The sequence below is a fragment of the Neohortaea acidophila genome, assembly GCF_010093505.1.
Source record: "Neohortaea acidophila strain CBS 113389 unplaced genomic scaffold BDY17scaffold_3, whole genome shotgun sequence".
Classification (NCBI taxonomy): Eukaryota; Fungi; Ascomycota; class Dothideomycetes; order Mycosphaerellales; family Teratosphaeriaceae; genus Neohortaea; species Neohortaea acidophila.
In genome coordinates, this window is record NW_022985512.1 from 663648 (window position 1) to 676147 (window position 12500).

The 12500-nt window shown below is 56.0% G+C and overlaps 6 protein-coding genes across 6 annotated transcripts; 2 read left to right on the top strand and 4 right to left on the bottom strand.

The window, feature by feature from the left end:
• Positions 1–174: 174 nt before the first annotated feature.
• BDY17DRAFT_344043 (uncharacterized protein) lies at positions 175–961 on the bottom strand (the record flags this gene model as incomplete). The annotated part of the gene is made up of 1 exon (XM_033738052.1): positions 175–961. The coding sequence occupies exon 1, from the start codon at positions 841–843 to the stop codon at positions 175–177; it is 669 nt and encodes a 222-aa protein (XP_033591713.1). The 5' UTR covers positions 844–961.
• A 259-nt stretch (positions 962–1220) lies between these two features.
• BDY17DRAFT_293013 (multifunctional beta-oxidation protein-like protein) lies at positions 1221–4322 on the bottom strand. Its single transcript, XM_033732926.1, has 4 exons — positions 2851–4322; positions 2217–2792; positions 2055–2151; positions 1221–1999 (listed from the first exon to the last, which is right to left on the bottom strand). Exons 1-4 carry the CDS (start codon positions 4196–4198, stop codon positions 1306–1308), a joined length of 2715 nt encoding a protein of 904 aa, XP_033591714.1. The 5' UTR covers positions 4199–4322; the 3' UTR covers positions 1221–1305.
• Positions 4323–4480: 158 nt separating this feature from the next.
• On the top strand, positions 4481–7305 carry BDY17DRAFT_315657 (Cys/Met metabolism PLP-dependent enzyme-domain-containing protein; the record flags this gene model as incomplete). The annotated part of the gene is made up of 7 exons (XM_033735926.1): positions 4481–4639; positions 4738–5270; positions 5321–5436; positions 5492–5567; positions 5854–5941; positions 6019–6117; positions 6142–7305. 7 exons carry the CDS (start codon positions 4481–4483, stop codon positions 7303–7305), a joined length of 2235 nt encoding a protein of 744 aa, XP_033591715.1.
• A 257-nt stretch (positions 7306–7562) lies between these two features.
• On the top strand, positions 7563–9847 carry BDY17DRAFT_293020 (uncharacterized protein). The gene has a single exon (XM_033732927.1). The coding sequence runs from the start codon at positions 7640–7642 to the stop codon at positions 9596–9598; it is 1959 nt and encodes a 652-aa protein (XP_033591716.1). The 5' UTR covers positions 7563–7639; the 3' UTR covers positions 9599–9847.
• On the bottom strand, positions 9767–10429 carry BDY17DRAFT_308595 (uncharacterized protein; the record flags this gene model as incomplete). The annotated part of the gene is made up of 1 exon (XM_033735227.1): positions 9767–10429. The coding sequence occupies one exon, from the start codon at positions 10427–10429 to the stop codon at positions 9767–9769; it is 663 nt and encodes a 220-aa protein (XP_033591717.1).
• Positions 10430–10538: 109 nt separating this feature from the next.
• On the bottom strand, positions 10539–12232 carry BDY17DRAFT_97729 (uncharacterized protein). Its single transcript, XM_033738900.1, has one exon. The coding sequence runs from the start codon at positions 11883–11885 to the stop codon at positions 10827–10829; it is 1059 nt and encodes a 352-aa protein (XP_033591718.1). The 5' UTR covers positions 11886–12232; the 3' UTR covers positions 10539–10826.
• Positions 12233–12500: the final 268 nt, after the last annotated feature.

A 12500-nucleotide genomic window follows, 5' to 3' on the forward strand; every position in this document is an offset into this window, starting at 1 on the left:
CGCTTCCGCATGTCTCCATCCTCTGCCTCAAGGCTGCCCCACATTTCTCTTGATGTTGTTCGCAGCTCATGGGCTTGGATCAATTCGTGACTGTTTTGGGGAAGTGGCACAGATGCCATTCATATATCTCTGGCTCGCTGTACATGCGCAAGCTGGGAATACACCGTTCTATAGTCATGACGTGTCTTCACGCAGCTCCGCCGTATCGAGCGGACGCCAGATATGCTCCAAATGATACGGAGCTGTGGCAGCTCCTACCAGCACATCGCGCTCACCCATGCCGCCTCTCGGCGTCCTTCTTCTCGGCGGCGGAAACTCACCCACCACCCTCACCCCCTCCCTCCTCGACGAAAACGGCGAGAGCGTCAACCGCCCCTGCTTAACATCCAACAACGCCATATCAGCATCACCCGCCCCCGACGCCCGCAACTTCAACGTCTTCCTCCCTCTTCTCTCGAGAATATTACCCGGCTGGCGCTCGACGTGTAGAGTGGGCAGGTGTTCAATGTCGAAGGTCCATTGGTGAGGCGTGGCGGACTTGAGGATGGTTTCGTAGGATATGCGGCCTTGGCCGTCGGCGTCTTCGTATTCGATGTCGAAGCCTTCGTCGCCGATTTCGATGGAGATTTCGGATTCGAGGATGAGGTATTCTGTTGAGTCGGCGCTTTGTGCGCGTGTGCGGCGACGGAGGTCGAGGAGGGTGCAGGATGCTGCTAGGAGGAGGAGTGCGAGGATGGGGATGATAGTTTGAAGGCTTGACGATGTGGAAAAGGAAAGGTCGCGCGTCTTGAGTAGTGCTGACGGTGTAACAGGCACATGTGCCCTCACCGCCACGGGGAGCATTGCTGTTGCTATTGGGTAACACGAAGCCAATGGCGGCGGCGAGACAACGGCGAATGGTATGCAAGGGGGGCCCCCTCGCCGCCAATGCGCTGAACGAACACAGCAAGTAGAAAGAAAGGGAAACGTGAGCTGACAGCTTACCATATGCAGGGGCAGGATTGACAGTAGATATACGCCCAGGCCTATTGGGAACCCGTTGGAGTGCACTGCTCCCGTGCAACGTGAATGGCTGCGCGAGACATCAATCTCTAAGCGCCGAGAATTAAGGTTTCTTACCCCGGATTGATAATGGCGGGTTAGCGTCGGGGCCTCCCCCGCCCCCAGACATCGCCTCCTCTCTCGGCGGTGTGGCATGTCTTGCGGATCTTCTTCGTCGTCTTCTGGCGTGAAAGTAATCATAGGGAAGTGGATGTGTATTAATCACCAAATCGAGCACCTGTTAACCAAGCCATACTACAAGCTCTACAACTTGCTCTTCCCCCCATCCACCAGCTCCGCACCAGCGCCAGAAATACTCAACTTGCCCGTCTCCTTCACCTTCTGCTGGAAGACAACGGTATTCCCCTCCTTCCACATCTCCGTGACCACCGTCTCGCCCGGAATCACCACGCCCGCAAAGCGCACCTTGATATTCTTGAACGCGCCAAAGTTGTTGAGGATGTGCTTGCCCGCGATGCCGAAGAAGCACAAGCCGTGCAAAATGGGGACTTTGTAGCCGCCGACTTTGCTGAACTCGGGGTCGATGTGCAGCGGGTTGCGGTCGCCCGAGAGCCGGTAGATGGCTGCTTGCTCTTCCGTGGTCTTCTCTTCGATGACAACGTCGGGCTTGCGCTTCGGGGGTTGGTAGATTTTGGTGGCGTTGCCCCGGTCTGCGCCTTGGGAGTTGCCGCCAAAGCCGCCGGAGCCGCGGATGAAGGCGGTGGATTCGCTGTAGAAGACGTCTTTGCCCGTCTTCTTGTCCTGCGTGGTGGTGCCGACCACGGCAACGGCAGCCTTCTTCTTGTCCACAATCTCCACTAGCTTGGGATAGGCGACCAGATTTGCTTCGGTTGGAATGGGGAATTGTCGGATTTCCAGGTACTGCTCGCCGTGCAGCAACATCATGGGTGAGAAATTGGGCATGAGCTCGGCGAGACTGAATGGCGCCACGGCATTGCTACATCGATACGGTCAGCCTGGGTACATTGGGAAGGCAGGGGAGTGTGACGGACAATGGTGGAATGATTCCGAACGTAGGAACAACCTGGAAATCGTCGTTGTTCTCGTAGACAAGATGCAGGTCTGATCGCTTCGCGCCGATGCCGAGGTCTGAATTTTCCACTCGTTAGCAAACTGGCTTTCAAAAAGTGAGAGAGGGAACGAGGCCAACTCACTGTACAGAATGATATCCTTCTCATCATAGCTGTAGTCGGTCCCGTCGGCCTTCGCCTTAAGAGCCTCCTGGATCTTTTGCACGTAATCGCCCTCGCCACCAGACGACTTGCCCTTGTTGACCTTATTGTTGGCATTGGCCATGATCTTCTCCGTCGACTCTTGCGCACTCTTGGGATACTCGGCGCGGCCGTCGTCGAAATCGCGCACCTTGTCCCACTTCGCGAGCAGATCTTCAGGCGTGAACTCCTTGTCGACAGGGAAGCCCCAACCGCCGGTACGCTGCCATCTCGTCTCGGCGGCCCAGCCGGAGCCGGACTCGAACAGACGGCCGGTGCCGGGTGCGGGGAGCTTGTCGGAGCAGAGAAGCATCACGATCGGCGCGACGTAGTCCGGCTTGAAGGCTTGAACCAATTCCTCGGGGAGGACGGTCTTTGTCATCGCTGTACCGGCGTTGGGGGCGATGGTGTTGACGTGAATGTTGTACTTTGCGCCCTCGAGAGCCAGGGCTCTGGCGAAGCCGAGAATGCCGGCCTTTGCTGCGGCGTAGTTTGCCTGTCCGAAGTTGCCGTAGATACCTAGGCTAAGTTAGCATGCCGCACGCACACAAAAGCAAAAGCAAAAGCAATCGCATACCAGTGGAAGAAGTGGTGTTCACAACTCGGCCATACTTCTGCTTCTGGAAATACGGCCAGGCGGCCTTGGTGGTCTTGTAGGTACCGCGCAGATGCACGTTCAGAACCTGGTCGAATTGCTCGTGCGTCATGTTGTTGAAAGACTTGTCGCGCAGGATACCGGCATTATTGATGAGGATGTCAATGCGGCCGTATTTGTCAATCACGGCCTTGACAATCTTGTCACCGTCTTCGGCACTGGCCTTTACGCCAAAAGCCTCACCTCCCATGTCTTTGATCTCTTTCACAACAGGCTCGGGATCAGCGAGGTCGTTGACAACAACTTTAGCACCATATTTGGCCAATGACAAACAGTAGATTCTGCCTAGACCTGCGCCACCGCCGGTGACGACGGCGACTTTGCCCTTGAAGTCGAGTTCCTCGGCCTTCGGGTTATTGGGAAGCTTCTGAGCATCCTCGAGAAGACCGGCAAAATCTGCCGGCCCACTGGCGTGCTGATTCTCGCGCGAAAAGTCGGCAACATCCTTCCACTTCTGGAGCAACGCGCCTGGAGTGAAGGACTCGTCGGCACGAAGCAGAGCACCTTGGGTCCGCTCCCAACGGATCTTGGCAACGTAACCACCGCCGACCTCGAAGATGGAACCAGTCTCGTCTTCGTTGGAGGAGTGGCACAAGACGGCGACCAAGGGAACCACAAACTCGGGTCTGAGCAGCTCGAGGACTTCTTGGGGCATGACAGTGGCCGTCAGGCGAGAGCCGGCGATTGGCGCGATGGTGTTGCACAGGATGTTGTACTTGACGCCCTCCTTCGCAAGAGATTCTGTGAAGCCCACTAGGGCAAGCTTGGCCGCAGAGTAGTTGGTTTGTCCGAATGAGCCGTACAGGCCAGCAGCAGAAGCAGTGCTGATCAATCGGCCGTACTTTTGTTTCCGGAAGTGCGGCCACGCAGCTCTTGCACACCGGTACGCGCCCTGCACGTGCACCTTCATAATGAGATCCCAATCTTGATCCTTCATGTTCTTGAAGCTGATGTCGCGCAGGATGCCGGCGTTGTTGATCAGCACATCGATGCGTCCGAAGTTGTCAATGGCCGTCTTGATAATGGCTTCGCCGTTCATCACATCGTCGTAGTTGGCCACGGCCTTGCCGCCTGCGTCGCGGATCTGCTTGACCACTTCGTCGGCCATGTTCTTGCCGCTGCCCTCGCCTTTAGCACTGCCGCCGAGGTCGTTGACGACGACATTGGCGCCTCGAGAGCCGAAGAAGACGGCATACGCCTTTCCCAGCCCGCCGCCGGCACCCGTCACCACGACGGTCTGGCCATCGTATCGCAGCTTCTCGGGAGCCATGGTGATGCTCGGAAGGGACAAAAGACTGTGATTTGCAGTCTTCGAGATGGGTATAGGGGTGAGAGAAGGAGTGTGGGGGAAATGTCGAAAGCCGCAGACGTGTTCCCTGGGGGATGATGAGAGATGGGAGCTTAGCACATGATGATCCCACGAGCCGAGGCTCCGAGTCGGCTGAATCGACGTCACCTTCACGAAAGCTCGGCGACTTGCATGTGCGCCAAAAAGAACCATTGCGCAGACATAGCCTACCTGACTTCGCTCCAACGAGCGCGCGCGATCATCATGTCCAACGAGATCGTGGACGACAAGTCAGAGCACTGCGTCCCGTTCATTCTCGAGCGTATCAAGCTTCACGGAGACTCCTACAAGGGCAGAGGCGAGGCTCCGCCTCCTTTCTTCATAGGCCTCAATGGTGTCCAGGGCGCGGGGAAAACAACCTTGGTAGGTCTTCTCCATTCCAATGCGCGAGGTACGGTGTTTCGTTTTCTTCTTATGGCCCTCTTTGTAATCTCATCTGGGCTCACCATCGTGAATTCTAGGTTGAAACGCTAAAGGAGACGCTCTCGACAGGTCACGGCCTCCCGACACTTGTATTCTCAATAGACGATTTATATCTACCTCATGAGAAGCAGGAAGAACTAGCCAAAGCACATCCGAACAATCCACTTATTCAGCATCGCGGTCAGCCATCAACGCACGATGTCGAGCTCGGACGCAAACTATTCCAATCACTGGCAGACCGGAAGCCCAACATCAAAGTCCCGAGCTACGACAAGAGCGCTTACAGCGGAGCCGGCGATCAGGTACCAGAGCAGAAGTGGCCAACGGTGAATTCAGACCCAGCGAAGCCGATCGAAGTTGTCCTATTCGAAGGCTGGTGCGTTGGCTTCCGTGCCTTGGACGACGCCGCGGTCGAAAAGAAATGGCGGACTGCGAAGGCCCAGGCAGACAGCGATGCTGGTGACTACAAGGGTCGACTGGGAAAGCAGAAACTGGAAAGCGTGCTGTTTGTGAACAGTCGTCTTCGAGACTATGATGTTTTGACCGATCGCTTTGATGCCTTCATGCTCGTGTGAGTAAAGACAGTCTTAGGGGTCTCACTCATACTAACGCTACTCTCAGAGACGCTGAAGACACGCTGTACGTTTACGACTGGAGATTAGACGCCGAGAGGAAGATGAAGAAAGCAAAGGGCAGTGGAATGTCGGACGAGCAAGTCGTCAACTTTGTCAACGGCTGTTCGTACCCTCAACCAAGCCTCTGAACACGACTCGAGCTAATGTTCTTGCGCAGATTATCCTGCGTATGAACTCTACACTGACGTTCTGCGCAACGGCATCTTCCAGGACGAAAAAGGCAAGCAGTTGCGGTTAGTAGTGGGCAAGGATCGAAAGGTCAAGGAGGTATATCATTTGTGAAGACCACTATGATAGCGATGGAAGAATAGTCCTGTTTCCCCTCGTTAGTAGATTCGACCCCAACTCGGAAGTTCAATCCAGTCGCATTGCGGATGACTAAGCGGCGCGGAGACCCCAGGCCGGGTCGAAACTGCCGAAATCGGCTTAGCACGTCATTTGCCGTGTCTGACTCTCCCTTGCACCTCAGAGTTTGCTTCCCTTCATCCACTCTACAACCTCGACCTCAACTGTAACCAGCCTCAATACCGACCCTCCACCTTCCTCCCAGTACAGCTCCAGCACGTACCTACGCCCGCCATTCCCGAAAGATAGCCCCAGCGCACAGGTCACAAGGTTAGCCCTGTATAAAAACTACCATTCACCACAATGGCCGCGAATGGAATCCCCAATGGCATTGGCAAGGCCATGAAACACCTCGACCTCGACGGACACGATCTCCCGCCCTCCCCCGCGCCATCCAGCCCCTCTAATGGTCGGAAGTACGCCCTCGCCACGGAGCTGGTCTACCTGGAGAGTAACGACCAGCACAATGCGAGCTCCACCCCGATATACCAGTCGGCGACATTCAAGGGAGGGCCGGGGCAGGAATATGACTACACACGCAGTGGCAACCCCACGCGCACGCAGCTGGAGCGGCATCTGGCGAAGATCATGAATGCCAACAGAGCACTGGCCGTCTCTTCTGGCATGGGCGCATGCGACGTCATCACGAGAATCTTGAAGCCTGGAGATGAAGTCGTGACCGGAGACGATCTCTACGGCGGGACGAATCGCCTCTTGACCTACCTCAAAGAGAACAGCTCGATCATCGTACGCCACGTGGACACCACGAAGCTGGAGACCGTCAAGGCTGCTTTGACCGACAAGACTGCCATGGTTCTGCTGGAAACACCCACAAACCCGCTGATCAAGATTGTGGACATTGCGGGAATTTCTGCCGCTGCTCACGAAGCCAACCCGCAGGCCTTAGTCGCAGTCGACAACACGATGTTGTCGCCCTACCTGCAAAACCCGCTTGACCTTGGTGCAGATATCGTGTACGAAAGTGGCACAAAATATCTCTCCGGACACCATGATCTCATGGCAGGTGTGATCGCAGTCAACAACGCGGCGCTTGCAGAACGATTCTATTTCGTCATCAATTCCACGGGCTGTGGTCTCGCTCCTTTCGACAGCTGGCTGTTGCTGCGCGGCGTCAAAACCCTCGCCGTGCGCATGGAAAAGCAGCAAACCAACGCCATGACAATCGCACAGTTTTTGGAGGCGCGCGGTTTCAAGGTCCGCTTCCCCGGGCTCAAGTCTCATCCTCAATACGACCTGCATTGGTCACAAGCTCGAGGTGCGGGCGCCGTGCTGAGCTTCGAAACGGGATCCGTTGCATTGTCCGAGCGAATCGTTGAGTCGACACGTCTCTGGGGCATCTCGGTCTCCTTTGGCTGTGTGAACAGTCTGATCTCTATGCCTTGTGTCATGAGCCATGCTTCCATTGACCCCGCGACTCGTAAAGAGCGCGCCCTACCGGAAGACATCATCAGGCTGTGTGTTGGCATCGAGGACATTGCGGACCTGGTGGATGATTTGTCGCAGGCGTTGGTCAGGGCTGGAGCGGTTAGACTCACAGATGATGGCTTCGTGGCGTTGGATGTGAATGAGTCGGGGAGGACGACGCAAGTCGTGGACCAGCCGTAGATATGGGCAACATAGAGAGTAGACTCTCGTGTGTAACATGTAGCTCGACTGCCAACCATTCGAGTATCTCTAAGCGATGAAGGATACGATTCATCAATATCGCTTGTATGTTCATGCTGTTGTGTCGATTCTGCCGGGAACGCAAGCAGATGCAGCAAGCCTCGCACAGCAATCCGGGGGCCCCATCGCACCCACGTGCCACCGCCACCTCCACAAAACAAGAAGCTTAAACGCCGCACCTGACTCACCACACTTCATCAGGCTGGGTGAACACCATCCCGCTCTAGCATCTCCATCGCCCGCCGGGGCTAGAAGTCCAGCCGTGCCATCCAGCATGGACTTCCTTCCCCTCCCGAGACCGCGACTATGGAAAAGCAAAACCGACTTCTTCCGCCCGTTCAGAGCCGGCGCGGAAGCTGGAGAGAATATCATGCCGCTCTACGATCCCGCCGTGCACCTGACGACCGACATCGAGGACCTCGACCTCAAGGATTTGAATACTGCTCTTGCTGTCCTGGTGGAGATTTTCCCGCAGGTGCAGCCGGAGGTGTTTCGGGAGATGCTGGTCAGCGTGAGCGAGGAGAGCCGGCTTCAGCTTGTTACCGAACAGCTTTTGGCGAAGAAAGTCAAGGGTGTGCGCACGAGGCCTTTGGCATTCCCTGCTCGTATCGGACAGAATTCTCGGAAGGAGGGAGGCTCTTCCGCGCCTCAGATGCTGAGCGGTGGTCGACTTAACGAGGAGCAAACTTTCCGGAGCAACGATTACAAGAAAGCTGTGAAGCAGGTTTTGTACCAGGAGTTCAAATCACTCAGCCATTCTTCTATTCGGGCGGTGCTGGCGGAGCAAAATTTCTCTTACACCTTGACAAGACCCGTGCTGCAGCAGCTCTCGACCAAGTCCTGGCGCTTTTCGTTCGCTTCACTCTGGAAGCGGAAACCGCCTGTCACAGCTGCGGGTGAGCATCCTTCTATTGTCTGGCAACCGGATGCTGCAGGAAGAGGCCAAGCGTCACCGGCTTTACGCATGACTGGTAGCCTGCAATTGGACCAGGAGTTATATGACCTCTTTGTTGTCCCTGCCGTCGAGAATCAGCGGAAAGCATTGCTTGCTAGTGACCTCGCTGTGGCCACGAAGCTCAATGAGAAGGAAGCAGAGGAAGCGGATGCCCTATTCGACTGCGAATGCTGCTTCAACTCCGTTGTCTTCGAGCAACTCACAACATGCGATGAAGACTGCCATCAACTTTGCTTCGATTGTGTACGGCGTACCGCCCGCGAGGCTCTGTATGGCCAAGGCTGGGCTCGAACGGTTGACCTTCAGAGGACTACTGTCTGCTGCTTTGCACCCACAACACAGGCATGTGAGGGAGTCATTCCCGCAGCGGTACTCCGGCGCGTGCTATCTTCAGGAACAGAGAATGAAGACCTTTGGAGCGAATTACAGGAGCGAGCAGCCAGCGAGGCCATTCTGAAAACTCGCCTCCCCATCCAGCGCTGTCCATTTTGTGCGTACATCGAGATCGACGAAACACCTCCGCCTCAACGCCGCGATGTTATCACAATCGCCCACCGCCTTGCAATCCGCACACCCATCACTTCTCAAATCCTATTCTTCGTCATCATCGGCACCATGGCTCTCTTTACAATCCCGATTCTCGTGTTCGCCAGCTATGCCTGGCTAGCCCTCAAAACGTCCAGCCCCGCAATCGCAGCTTTCAACGCCTCGTGGAAACGCGTCTACAAGCAACGCAGCGGCCTCAAATTCCAATGCCGAAGCCCACGCTGCAGCAAACTCTCCTGCGTTCGCTGTCTCGCGCAGTGGACTGATCCACACACCTGCTTCGAAAACGAGAAAACCTCCCTCCGCACCGCAGTCGAAGCCTCCGCCACTGCCGCGGTGAAGCGCACGTGTCCCAAGTGTCTGCTGAGCTTCGTCAAGTCGACCGGGTGCAACAAACTCGTGTGCAACTGCGGGTACACAATGTGCTATATCTGTCGCCAGGAGATTACGAGTAAGGAGGGGTACTCGCACTTCTGCCAACACTTCCGTCCGCACGGTGGTCGGTGCAGGGAGTGCGAGCGGTGCGATTTGTATGGGGACGAGGATGAGGAGGCGGCGATCAGAGTCGCTGCAGAGGCTGCTGAGAAAGCTTGGAAGGAGAAGGAGGGCGGCCGCGCAGAGGGCGATGGGAGGGCTGCTCAGGCGATGGTAGAGGCTGTGGTTGGAAGTGGGAAGACATTGAAGACGTGGGAGATGCTTTTGGATGTGATTGTCGATGCCGTTATTGCGTGATCTGTCCGATGATGACTGCGACGTCTAGTCTTGGTTATGCCTGCCTGCCGCGGCATCACGCTGTCCGCTCTCATATCTAGGTCTAGCAGTACTATCCGCTCAATGCAACTCTCCAAAAACGATTAATGCCCTGCGTCAATCTCCCCTCACAGATCTAACCTCCACTCATCAACAAACCCCACTCTCATCCTCAAACCTCGCCGCCTGCCTCCTAGCCAACACCTCAATCTCCCCTTCCCCCTCCGCACCCCCCTCAGGAATAAACCCCCTCAAAACCCCCCTCACATACCCCTCCGGCACGCCCTGCTCAACAGCATCACAAATCCCCTTATTCATCCGCACAACATACTCCTTCCTCGGCTCCGCAGGCTCCGTTCGCAACCGATCAATATACACCAGCATACTGACCTGCTTCGGTTGCCGGAGGAGTACACTCCGCGAACCTTCCTGATGCTGAACGGCCTGCGGCTGCTGGGAGGAGGGAAGCGGCTGCGCCCAGAAATCGACGGGGATATACTCCTTCGTGTACGCTTCTGGGACTCCCTCATTCACGTCTAATTTGGCTTCATCGTTCGGGAGGAGGGAGTAGACTAGGCCCCAGACTTCGTTGGTGTAGTCGTGAAATTCCGCGCTCTCGGCTGCTGCTGATGGTTGGGTGCCTGTTTGCACGACATTCGCGTAGCCTCGCTCGTTGATGATCCATTTGTAGCCTCGTAGGCGCGCGGTTCCGAGGTAGGTGGAGGTTGCGCAGCGGAGGGTCATTTGGGCGAGCCAGAGGTTGGAGCCGTAGCCGAAGTAGATTGTTGGTGGGGGGTCTTTTGATTCTCCCATTTTTTGGCCTTTTTGGGTTTGGGGGTGCGGTTGGTAATGATGTTGTGTTGGTGGGGTTGTGGTGAAGTGGAGATTGGGTTTGTGAGTTCACGGATTGGCTTCCAGTGCTGTGGGAAGCGTGAATGATGAAGATTCAATACACAAATGATGTAGACAAAGGAGATTTAGGATTTGCATTGCAGGGTTGATATTGAGTATGGTGCTGCAACTACCCGGCTCAACGGTATAACTGACGAACCACTCGTTACGCAGGAGGCCGATCTGCTGTCGTAGCTGAGCGGATCGACGTGTGTTGTAGTGTAGAGATGGGACGTCCATGCCCTCAATATTTGCGAGACAGAGCTACATAGAAGTACCTGCCGGCATTCGTTCCATAAACCATCATGTCCATCTCACATCAATCGAACGGTGAGTCGAGAGTAACGACCTTCTTCTGAAGATCACCAATCCACTTCCCCAACATGTCTCGTAAGCAACGTAGCTCCGCGTGCGAATCATATGGCGGGCTTAAGCAAAGCTCATGAATGCGATTCTCAATCGCCCTTGCCTGGTCTAGTTCCTTTGCCCGGATTCTGCGTAAGCGAGCTCGTTGATCCACATCAGCGCCTTCGTCGTTTGCTGAAGCATCGTGCTCGGCGCCTGGGTCCGCAAAGTCTGAGATCTCACTCCGAGCACGCTTGGACTCGTCCTGCACTTGGTAGATCCACACGGTGAAGAGGGCTGGGTAGATTGCAGTAGCGTTGAGTGTATGCATCGAGCCGCGAGTATAAGGGTACTGGATGACCAGGCGTTCGTAGTACTCTCGAGCGAGCTCAAAGCCTTCATCGGAAAAGAGCTTCGCTGGCTCGTTGTGGAGTGGCGCATCCGCGTCTTCCAATGTCTCGAGCGAGGCTTGAAGCTTACGCGGCTCGTCCGCTTTCCGCCGCATCAACAACTCAGCACCAATGCCCCAACGACCATTCCGCCTGACATCGATGCCACGACCTCCGATTTCTGTGCGAATCAGGAGACTCCACGCGCGGCGTGCTCGCGGCCAGTCCTCTTTGAGCATGCATGTATGGAGAATGGTAGTCAAGTTGTCGAGGTGCCGGCGCCTGGAGGAGGTGGCTTGTTCCTGAGGCGCAATGGCCGAGGGATAATACAAGGGTGGGTTGAGTCCGGCGAGCTCCTTGTCGATGGATTTGGTAGGCGGCTTCGCACTCTGCACAGGCGCGTGTGGAAAGGGCGGCGGGGGCAAAGCATACTCGCGTGCGTGTCCGGCGATGTGAAATGGGTCGGTCTTGTTTACGGGATGAATGAAGCTGTCTGGTGGAGGGAGCGCGGGATCGAGTTCCTCCTCCGCGGAGCCGTCGTCGTCACGTTTTCGTTTCTTGCCATCCCGCCGGTGCTGTTGCTTGCTCCATATCTTGTGACGGGGAAGCTGGGGAGGCCTGTAGACCGGGGCGAACGTCGACATTGGACAATGTGACCATGTGCAGTCGGTGATTCGAGGTGGATCTGGATCACGAAACCAAGGTTTCAGATTGATCGTCGGCGTGTCCGCCGCGTGCCCGCACTCCGATTTCTAATTTGGGTCAGGTGAGCCGATGTTTCACCCGCGGCGAATGTTGTCAGCCTTCACTTTGCGTGCAGTGAATGAACGGAGCATGATTTGAGTGGTCTGAGGAGAATTCTGAGCGGTGACATTTGACACAAATGCATCTTCCATTAAAGTCGAAGTCGCACATCTATCTTCTGGTTGCCAACACGACTGGAGTTGATTGAGTCCGTCATTAATCAGCAGCGATCGGCAAAGCGAGGAAGGCGCGGCCGGGGCTAATCCCGATCCAACCTGCCCCAGGCGCGCTAACTGGCCTCACGTTGCCTGCCCTGACCGATTAACCCGCATCATCGTCGCTTGGGGCCAAGCAGCAGCACCAGCACCAGCACCACCGCCCGTCCTACGACTGATCACCCACTCCTCCTCCACCGCACCGCCCACCGCCACACAACCCACCGCCCTTATTCTTCCACCTCCCACCCTGTGTCAGTCACTTACACATCACCCCGACCCCATTCACTCCCGCGCCCC